Genomic DNA, 11,676 nt, shown 5'->3' with positions numbered 1-11,676 from the left:
TTCCCGGTTATGTCCCGCCTCTTTGAAGTGGGTGCTGCGTCGTGATTGGTGCCATTTTCCTGCAAACTACATCCGCCTAAATAAGGACGTTCATTGGCTTAGGCATACATCAGCTTCATTGTATCAGCCAAGAATGTTACAATGTGACAACCAAGTGGATGGAGATTCAAATCCACCCTACAGTTACAGTACAAATGGATGAGTGTCTTTTCACAAAGGCATGAAACCCAGGACTATATTCTTAAACAATTTATTATTAACAGATCCACAATCGCAAAGCTCAAGCTCCCAAAATGACATGACAGTTTGGTTTCATCTGTTGACTTCACCTCTTGTAATAACAAGCTGTCAAAACGGTTTTTCTATACAGTGCTCTAGCGACCTCTAGTGGATCCGACCTAAAAAAACAAAAAAAGAAAAGGAAAAAAAAACAAAAAACAAGAAAACAAAACAGTGCACCAGATTGTGAACGACTCCTCCATTGTGCCGAGTTGGGTCAAGGGCATGTCCAGATACAGATTTGTACAGATTTGATATTGATGATATCTACATTCTAACCAAAAGGAGTGCGAGGGAAACGATCATTGCAGTCTTTACAAATGTAGAACATATCAGGTTTATTCCTCGCCATAGATGTTTTCTCATATGTAATGCCCTCTTGTTACGGCCATCATGCAGCAGAACCAAAACAAACAGTGAGATTATTCACACACGTTTGGAACAAATAAGTCCAGTTTTTATTATTGTGGTTTCTGTTAATGTAGCAGTGGCGCTCCAACCTGAACATTGATAAATAAAACACTGACAAAATTGTTATCATTTTTTCCTTTTCTGTAAGGATGTTTTGCTATCCTTAAGACACTGTGAAGAAAGAATAACCAAATTTATCATCATTCCACACAATTAGATTTTCCTTGACCAATGTCCTTATGCAATAGAATGTTTGTTTGTTTGTTTTTTCCTCTTTTAAAAAAATCCAACTCATCCTGGGAAGAACGTGTTGGGTGGCTGCAGCGTTCTCTCCCTGTCCAAGGCCCCTCAGGAATAACTTGATGTTTTGCTACCAACATCGTCCTCCTGCGATCCCATACTCTGGGAAAAAAAAAAAAAAAAGGTGTCACATGTAACCTGTTACACAACAGACCAAACAACCGGGGTAAAAACCGGTTCCTGCTGCACTTCCGTAAACAATAGCTGATAGTTTTGTTATCTCTTAGAACTAACCAAGGGCCTTTTCCAGGAAGCATGTTGACTTACCACTGAATTACCTGCACAGCTTTGTTAGTAAAACCAGAACTTGTCCTTAAGTATAAGTCCATGTTCATGATTTTACTCAGAAAATTATTCACTTTATAAGTTGTAATAAAACCGTGAAAGCCATAACCATTGACCTTTTCCAGTTTTGCTTTTTTGTGCATAGAATAGCAATGCTTTGGTAATATCCAAATACCAATAAGGCCAGGTTTTGTACAAATTGTAGTTTGTACCATGTTAACATTACTTGCGTCATTAATTTTTTTTCTTTAATTTTATTCTACCACATGTAAAACATCTGAATTAAATGTGCAATATGTAAGAAGTGGCCTGCTGTAGAATTCATACTCATTACAAATTAGCTAATAAGCTAGCAGTCCTACAAGCCGACTTGAGGCTGCCTAGACTGAGAGCTCTGAGCACTGTTGAATTGTTGGTGTTTACATCAGTCAGTGCCCACCTCTGGAGGCCTGAGCAATACTATCACCTACTGAGGTACAAAGTGGTATTAGGTGACATGACTCGCCGGGGCTAGCTGGTTAGCATGTAAACTTCTGTATATATATATCTCTGCAACACAATACATAGACATCTATGACAAAACTCAAAACTTAAAATTCGAACACCTTTAACAAAATAATGTAAATGTCGCACTGAGATACAAGGTACATAGCATGACATGTACGTTTAAACATTTGTTATGATTCCACAATGCAAAACACATTCATGTATATGTAGAATGAAGAAGTTGTTCAAATAAGGCAAAAGTGTTGGCTCACCTTCTGCACAAATTGTGGGTTTACTGTGATTTCTTGATCCATAGACTTTAGTTTCTCATCCAGCTCTATACATTTCAACATCTGAAAGGACAAAAGTGATATAGCTTTGAATTAAAAATAGTTACCACCAAACATAATATCAGGATTCATTCACTACATTAAGACTACAAACAAAATAGAGCAGGACATCTTCACCTCTTGATCAATTTTGTGGAGCATTGCTGGGTTGTTGTATTTTTCGGGGTTGTCGTGGAAGCAGACCATGCCGTCCTTTTGGTTAATGCTAGCGTAGATCTCACCATCTTCAATCTGTTCAGAAGCACGAGGAGGAGAATGATGAAAACTAAACAGAAAATCTCTAGTACTGATGAATAGTCTATCAGGAATCCGATTAAAGATAAAGAAAACAGGATACTGTTAAATTAGCCAAAGTTCTTGCATTAACATTATATACATTTTAGTGGCTGATTGATCAACTTCCCATCACCATTAATTAGCATACTTCATGTGCAGTGATTAATACTTCTTCATCTGATTTCAAGTAAGTGTGTGGACGACATGTTGGACTGGCTTTTCCTTCTTAAGTCTCTGGACCAACTCACCATGTGTAAGACGTATTTCTCTGCTTCCTGGGGGCCTGACAGCTGCACTCGACTCGCCATGTCTTGCAAAGACAGTGTCAGGAAGGTCTGCAGGAGGCAGATAAAACAGAAAGTGATATTAAAAATAGATTAGACTAAAATATGTGCTGGACCTGAGGGAAGCCATATGTACAGTTAGTTTTATATATTACACTAAGTATATAATGATATGTGGCTATATGTATCTATTTCTAGAGATATTTACACAAAGGAATGTTTAAAGATAAAAAATCCTTGGTAATGTGAATATGCTTAATTGCCAATTTAAAATCAGGACAGTCAAAATGGATCAGAATATTACACCAGCTGACTGCAGCAAAACCTTCAAGAGCCAGTAAAAACAAATCAAAGTGAAATCATGATATCAAAATCGCTAAAATACTACAATAGAGGCATTAAAGTGATACATCACCTAGTTGAAGAAGGCAAGCTCTTGTTTCTTATCTCTGCTTTGCTCAGCTTTCCAAGTAACAGCTGGCTATCAGATATCTAAATCTGCCTTCCCTCATTTATGTTTCTGGGATGTTTCCTGTCAATTACTCTCACTTCTAATGACTTTCACTTGACCAGATAAACCAAACGGGTACAAGTTTCAAAACTTGTGTAAATCCATGTTAATTTACAATAGCAAGGATCCATACTGGTCCATTTCCATTCCATAACTCCCAGCCTAAACTGAAATTTAACTGTTAACCCAAGTCAAAAAACCTTCAACAGAACAGTTCAACCATAGCCTGACCACGTGAGGAAGCCAGGATTAGAGGAATTTCACTACTTTCTTGTGAAAACATCTGGCTCACATTCATACAGTGACCCACCTTTGTTAACCTCTGGATGTTCTTCTTGTACAGAGAGGAGAGGCACTGTTTGACCAGGCCTGTGTTGTTGTCTCGTGTGAAGGTCTCACTGTGTTTGTTGACCAGGCCGCGTAGCTCTCCTGGGTTGTTGGTGGTGTAAACCTGAGCTAACTCGTGGTACGCGTTGCTCAGGGGCTAACGGTAGCAATAAGACAAAAAAAAAAAGAACAGAGAGAAAACCGATCACTTCATGGCACAACAAACCATCAACTGCACAAGTAGGTCATTATTGGTTTTTACCATGTGTTGACACTGCAAGCAACATGGTTACTAAGTCACTTAAGTCCCCTCATTGCTTTCAGACCTGAATACAAACTGGCAGATGTGGGGAATCTGTGTGGAAGCAGGGTTTGAAGAAAGGTTGCTTGATGGTCATTTCTATTGTGATTTAATTTTATGAACAAAAGCTATGCTCAGAGTGCAAACAGGAGAAGCTGTAAAACAGCCATTGTAAGCGGTTTACAGCTAGTTAACTGGGCACTTTGGACTGTGATATAATAATGACTGATTAACTACAACAAAATGGACAGGTTAATTGGTGATTGAAACAACAGAGCTGCTGGCCTATTTGTCTATATAAAAGCTAGATAAACAACAAAGGGCTATGCATGATGGCACAACTTACTGGGTGCTTGGGGGGTGGGGGTGGGGGGGTCTAGATTTTCAAAGCAACCTTATGTTCAGAAGTTCCAGAAAACAGATGCTTGCACATGAAATTTACAACACCATCTGGCAAGGCAGTACCACAAATCCTTGTGCACATCTTCATGGAAGAAGTTTTATATGAATATCAACCTAATTATCAACGTTTTGTTACTTTTACTGTACCGATTTATGCTGTTGACATCCTGCTACGTTCCGCCTTACATCGTTTAACCATCTAAATAAGCTTAAATGAGTGCTTGCTTTTGGTGAATTTTTCATTACTTTGAATATAGAGGATAGGGGAGGACCCAATGTTCAGTAGAGCTGGGTATTGCCACTGCTTTCCCGACGCAGTTTGATTCTGATTCACATGGTCTCGATTTGATCGATTCAATAACGATTGGGTTGGGGATACTTCAGTTACGGTGCCAATCTCGCTTGGAGGTAAGATTCCAAGAGAACTTGGGCTTTAAATTGTACAATGTTGTGCAAAACTTTTGCACACCTGTAGATCGACAGGTGCGTAGGTGAAAACCAAGGGATTTCATTAATATCAGATATTTTAAATGAAGATCGATCTGAACCAGAAAAGAAATTTCTTAAACTCAGCCCTAATGTCTAATACAGAATGCTCGCATGTTCTGAGGATGTCTTATATATACATCCTCATTATTGCCAGCTCATGACAGTTATTTTCATAATGATCATTTTGGAAGCTGCACTTTGCGTTGCATATACTAAGAGTGTATCCTCATTGAAATAAATGGGGTGGACAAAACAATAGAAACACCTGTCAGTGTAACACAATTTAATAGCTCCACAAACTGAAACCTTCAAATTGATTTATTGCAGGATTGTGTTATTGGACTGCAACAGTATTAGAAAGGGGTACGTGAGTGTATAATAGTGTGAGTTTCAGCAGTTTCTGTAAACCACAACAGAATGAGATGTTTTAATTGAGCAACATTTCTTGACTTGCTTCATCTTCTTTATGCGGTTTAGTTACAGTAAGCGTACTTGCATCAGGTAAATATTAGATTACTCAAATGTCTCCAGATGCAAATGTGAAGACCTGATACTATTCATTCCATCCATGCTTTTTTTTCTTACCTTGACGAACCTCCCTACTATTTGTGAGGTGTATTTGGGCAGCGGCTGCACTTTGCCATGGAGAATGAGTGACACCAGGATGTATTTCTTATAGGCTTCCAACATGATGTGGCTCACTGCCATGGCTGGAGTGGTTATTGCCTGAGGAGCACATGAGAAACACATGACAAACCAGAGGAAAACGTGACAGTTTATTGTGCATTCAAATTCTATAGAATTAATTGGAACATTAGAAAGAAAATTTCAAGGAAAGTTTGCAATGCCATTCCATGTGTGCATGCCTGTACCTGTTCATAAAAATACAGTGCTCTTTCGAAGTTTTTGAGGCCCGTGTAGATCATGCCACCATAGTAGTAGTAACATAAAAAGTGCTTTGCGTCGTAGGCTCCGTTCTCCTTACAGATGTCCATCATGTCCAACTCCAAGAAGGGCAGGGCAGGCTTGAAGCACTTTGCTAACAAGCACAGCTGCAAGAAGACAGGTAAGTTGTGAGGATGACTAAGAGGGGTACACTGGACAGTCACAATGGAAGGGAACTATGCTGGGACTAAGCCTGTGTTTGAATTATTTAACACAGCCCTTTAAATGGCTTATTCAACAAGTATGAATTTAGGAGAAGGGGGAGAAAACAACTAATATTATTAGGTTAATGTGGATGTTGATTACATATAATACAGCTAAATAAATCACATTTAGTAGCTAAATTTAATGTGCAAGTTAAACCATGAGGCCATCTAGGATTACAGCCTGGGCTGGGTGACATGTCCTTAAAATAATAACTGGAACAGTCTGGTAAGTTACATCACTTTACTGTTATGCGGCCTTTACAACCAAGAATAGACAACACTTGTGCCATATAATATCCAGGGCCAATGACTCACCTGACACAGGTCTGCATGAACTGAGGTAAGTTGGTTTGTGTTCATCTGCATTTTGTCTATTGCCTGTTTTAGGACGACAACACCCCTCAATGGCTGCCAGAGAAGGAAAAAAAATATTCACTTATTCAGCTTCGGCTTTCCTGAGACATCAAAACACAGCGCAAACGGTCCAGGCCCGTACCGCACTTTAAAATGTATTAAAATATTTAGATCACGATGGAAAAAGGAAAACATGCTACTCTTGGATGCTGAAACTCAGCGAAGTAAAAGCAATAGGATGACTCATTCTTGTCGGGCAGTGTTGAGAGATAAGATTTAAATGTACTTATTTCACTATCGCCAATGGGGGCATACAACATTTCAAAAATGTTTCACCCACTCGCATGCTACATTGTCAAGACACTGCACATCTTCCTCTAATCCATCATATGCACATACAGACACATGACAAGGATACTTCACAGAATCAACAAAAACATCACAAAACTAAGGAGGGATGAAGATATTTTCACTGAGTCATGTGATTGTGCTGCTAAAGTTAAGAGTGGCTGATGTAGCATTGTCAACTGCTGTTCGGAATTCAAAGGTGTGTGTGAGCATATTTCTGTATGGCACATGTCAGCACATAGATACTGTAAGTGAAATATGGCTCATGAGTGAACATTATATGGATTAACAAAGGCCCGATGCCTTTTGGAGCTGCTGGTCTACATCACTAAAACAGCACTCTGTCGATGATATCACACTATTCATATGATGCTTGACTGTGCAGTTGTAAGAGGAATGAACAGGCCTCATTTGCATTCTGTGTTTTCATCTGGTATTTAAACTATTCAGTCTTCATTAGCAACCACAGCACTGCAGAGTGCTGTGAGTCATGCGTGGAAACAAACAGTTTCAAGCATATCAGCATTACAAATTGGACAATCTAACAGAAATATAGAGCCTTTCTAATGTCATATTTCACCTGGCATCGTGTTTATGTTTTATACAATAAAAAAAGTCACTCCTCTTGATCATCAAACATCTACGGTGGCCATTTGGAGTTCTTAAAAAAGGATTCAATTTCGAATTAAAGCTCGGTGAGGATATCTAGTTGGGCATGTCAATCTGACCTAAGTCAGTATCAACAGTCTTACCTGTTTCCGCTCTACAAGGGCGTTTGTCAACTGGTGGCAGAGACCAGCAACTATACGGGAGGAAGCAGAAGGGAAGGAAAGTATTGAAAGAAAATAGATGATTGACTCTTTTAGTTGATATTCAAGTGCTCACATGTGTCTGCAGGCTTCATCTTCATTTCACTGCAGCCATGTAAATACATACAGTGTTCCCATTCTTCCTCAAAGGTTCAAGTAAGCCAGTCAACTTTGTAATTATTTATCTGGGATATAATTTACAACAGCAGATTCTGTTGAACATTACTAAAACACTAAACTACACCAATTTACCTGACCACCACAGTCTAAATTACAGATGCCGTGCCATTGCAACAATGCAACACGTTCTTGCTTTTGGTTGACACCTAAAACACATTTTAGAGCTTACAATCGGAGACTGGAAAAAAGCCGTATCTGACATATGGCCACAAGTGAGTGGGTATGTATAGCTGGCAACAGTGCATTTTTTAGCAGAGTACATTTTGTCAACAGGATAAGCAACAGAACACTGATAAGTGTAGAAATCAGTTTTTGTTCAAGTAAAAACCTGTAAAACATAAAAACAACAGGATACAAACATTTTTCCTAAACATCAAGCAGTGACAAGTTTTGTTAGTGTGGACTTACAAGTGTCTGTTGCATATCTAATGTGCTCTCCATTGCAGGTACTGATGAAGAGCTGTACTTGGGAGAAGAGCGTCTCAAAGTCAGGGATGTTTGGCATGGAGAACTTCACAAATCTGGAACAAAAACGAGTAGGAGGTTAGCACAAGCAAGGAGAACTTAAGAAAGGCCTTAAAAGCACAGTATGTGGTTTCTGCTGCTAGGTGCCTTTCAATGAAACAAAATATGTAGTCTGATGACATTGTGAAGTAGTGTAGGATCATGGGAGTTGTTGTCCTCACTGTCAAACAAAAACCATTGCTGATGAAAATCTGTATGATGTGAATCAGGCAGAAATGTTCACGGACGAGGTAGCGCTTTTAAGTTTTGTTCGCCTTAGCCAACATCCTTCCTCACATCATCTGGTGTTTCACCTGAAGTTCTAGCAACAAGTGACCCAATTAAACAAACTGTTAACTTGAATAACAATGACATTATTCTGGGTTTGAACATTGTTGGACACAGCTAAATTTGGAATAATGCAAGTACATAACTTAACAGAATTTATTACAAAGGCCTAGTCGCTTTTAGACATTTTAATGCAGAAATGTTGTATATTATGTCTCCAAAGCTGAACCACATAACACTGTCATGTGGGATGAAAAATTCAAATTCAAAATTGAATGGTTTAGTTGTTAGGTCATTTCCATATGCAGAAGGTATTTTTCTTCATATAGAAAAACTGCACCAGTCAAATGGTTTCCATGGAACAGTGTTGAGCTTTACAAGGTTTAAGGTTCATGCTGCAGAAGTGAACTTACAATACTGAATGTTTAGTATTTTCTTATAGTAAAAAAACAAAACATAATTTTGTGTTTTTCCCCACGTTTTATATAATGCACAAACTGAAACTGAATCATTTAAACATAGTCATCATTTTCACGACTGTTCAATGCAGCATTGGCATTTCTTAATTCATTAAATTACAAGACGTAATCTCTTTTTTGCTACAATGTTGGTTCATGTCTAGATTATCAGCTGTACATGCAACAGGTAGCTTTTGGCTGCTTTGTGGTTGTATCACATTTGCTGTGCTGCATGCAACAGGCAGCCTATGAAAACATAACAGAGAAGCAGGACATGGCACCCTTTACATGACATGAAAATAGTGGATCATTTATAGAAATGCAATGGGTTGTGAACTATTAAATAAGTCATCAATCATAATTTTTCAAGAACATTTTTTTTTATCTGATTCCAGCTTCTTGAATATGAATATTTCCTGCTTTACTTCCTCCTATATGGCAGTAGACTGAACTATCTGAATTATCTTTGAGTTGGGGACAAAACAAGACGTTTGAGGACGTCATTTTAGGCTTTGGGAAACACTAATCCACATTTTTTTTTACCATCTTCCTTCATCATATAGACCAAACAAGGAATGGATTTATCTAGAGAATAATCGTCAGAATCCACAATGAAAATAATCCTTGGTTGAAGCCCTAATCATTTTTTTATTGACTTGGCAAATCACATTTTCACCTTGACTGAGTTGGCAAAATTCCTCCTGGTTAACAATATTTCTCAATGCCACTACCTTATTCTTCACAAAAAGTATGATATGACATTCAACAGGCACAACAATCAAAGAATCTCTTGGCCCAGTGTAGAAAAAAAGGAGCAGAAGCTCAGAGCATAATGAAGGCAGGAGGGCAGAGGGACACAAGAATGGACAGAACTGAATACAAAGGCAAAGACAAAAAAATAAAAAATAAAATAAATCAGCAAAGGACTTCACTAGAGACTGAGGATGAGTTCTTGACTGATGCCAACTACACTGATGGCAACAAACCTAGAAAGAATTGGGATGGAGCACGCTACTTACAGCACAGCCAGCACGCCCAAGGAGTGCTCTTGGATGTCCAACGCCCCCAGCACCGTGTCCAGGTGGGACAGATTTTTGGCCAGCAGCTCCCCACTCTTGTTGATCAGCTCACACAGCTGAGTCATCTGGCCTGGGGGGTTAGAGGGCAGGAGAACAGAGACAAAGTTAAGTACTTTCTCACATGTATTTTAAATCTTGGGAAACACATCTATCTCATACATAAGATGGTTTACATTGCAATGTTGGATGCAAATCAAATTTTCAAAATAATTGCTTTAGGCAGGCCCTCTGCTTTGCAACTAAATTAAGCTGTTACACTAGGATTTAATGGCATTACATTTCACATTTCTTAATACATGTTGGACCACACAAGAGGGACACATGCACAAAGATGTAACTGCACTGATTACCAAAACTAAAAATGTTATTATAACAGTTCCTCTATCACAGTCAATGTAAATGATGAGGATGAATTAATAAAATCCACGAAAGGACAACACTTTCCTCCCTCCAAGAATGCTGAGGCATTTTCTTCATTGTTTAAGTGGCCGAATTAATAATCAAATTCCAATTTTCTTGTCCACGAGTGTCGTGAGGTTATTCTTTACAAATGTAGAAAACAAATTAACTGACAAATCTGGCTACAATAATCGTGCTGTAGCTCAGTATTTCTGTAGAAATCGGCCGGTCAAGTGTCCTGTCAAGGCCTTGCAACATAGGTAATGCAAGTTGGATTGACAGATGACTTTGGACCAATAATATTCGCTAATTCAGTTCGCTAGCCAATCATGTTGCGCCAGGGCGGGACTACCGGTAGGCAATCCCCAGAAATTATTTTCTAGATCAAAAACAAAAAGTATGATTTAGGCATTTTCTTTGATAACCCACCTAGTTCACGGCTATCCCTGGCGTCCCTGTGCACTAACGCATCTTCTGGTGATACTTTACAGAACTCTCGCAGCCAGAAAAAGTCATTTTTGCGGTGTGTTTACATGATAAAGCAAAAAGAGGGCTCTGACCAGTTTGGCTGCCTAGCTATCGGCAAGGCATTGGATAGCATATGCTAGCTAACTAGCTAATACTTCCCACTCGAATGAGTTTAGCAACCATACCTTGAGCGGAGAGCTGCCGCACATTGTTCACAAACTGCTCCAAGGCTGAAGCCATTATTTCCTGGGTCCAAAGTGGAGGTAATTTGCACTGTTTTTCATTCAAACGTCAGAAACAACTCCGTCCGGACTAAGACAGGGGGGCCACACAGCCGCCACTGATGTGAAGCTATCGCGAGATCATAAGAACAGAGCAGACTGCAACGAGTTTACGGATCGACCAAAGGATTCTTAAAGGGCCAGATACACGATTCGCTGAAAGTATTGTAAACATGAAAACCATAAATTCAATATAAGTATTTTTATTAGGAAATTGTAACCTATTGTGTTAATGCACTACAGTTGTCTATTTCAGACTGCCGTGCCCGTTCTCCATTTAAGGAAAAATAAATAAGGGAACTGACGTACAATTTACCGGGTTTTAAACAAAGATGGTATAAGGTGTAAGAGCGCCTGTCTAACTGAGTTTTAAGCATCCGCTGTTTATGGACTGGACACAGTCTTGCGGTACGGCATCAGTATGGAAGCCTATTATGTGCTGGTGAATTGCCTTCATACACCTGATTTAAGTGATGTTAACTTTGTTAATACATATACTGATATTTTATGTGTTATTGCTGTACCACCATATGCCTAACTTTAAAAAGCAAAGTACTGTAATGTACTGTATGATGGTAAATGCAAATGTTTAGAGATTATTAGCAAAAGAAAAATAAATGACAGCCCTCCCATCAAACTTTTTATTGATTGTGAGT

At 38.8% G+C, this 11,676-nt stretch overlaps 1 protein-coding gene across 1 annotated transcript; it reads right to left on the bottom strand.

Moving 5' to 3' along the window:
- Nucleotides 1–234: 234 nt before the first annotated feature.
- On the bottom strand, nucleotides 235–11,108 carry cops3 (COP9 signalosome subunit 3). Its single transcript, XM_084343336.1, has 12 exons — nucleotides 10,925–11,108; nucleotides 9,813–9,942; nucleotides 7,952–8,064; nucleotides 7,307–7,356; nucleotides 6,168–6,260; nucleotides 5,574–5,753; nucleotides 5,287–5,427; nucleotides 3,493–3,666; nucleotides 2,636–2,722; nucleotides 2,229–2,342; nucleotides 2,034–2,114; nucleotides 235–1,092 (listed from the first exon to the last, which is right to left on the bottom strand). The coding sequence occupies exons 1-12, from the start codon at nucleotides 10,977–10,979 to the stop codon at nucleotides 1,039–1,041; spliced, it is 1,272 nt and encodes a 423-aa protein (XP_084199462.1). The 5' UTR covers nucleotides 10,980–11,108; the 3' UTR covers nucleotides 235–1,038.
- Nucleotides 11,109–11,676: the final 568 nt, after the last annotated feature.

Source organism: Pagrus pagrus, assembly GCF_965226575.1.
Source record: "Pagrus pagrus genome assembly, chromosome: 21".
Classification (NCBI taxonomy): domain Eukaryota; kingdom Metazoa; phylum Chordata; class Actinopteri; order Spariformes; family Sparidae; genus Pagrus; species Pagrus pagrus.
The sequence above is the reverse complement of the archived record's forward strand: the minus strand, read 5'-3'. Positions and strand labels throughout refer to the sequence as shown.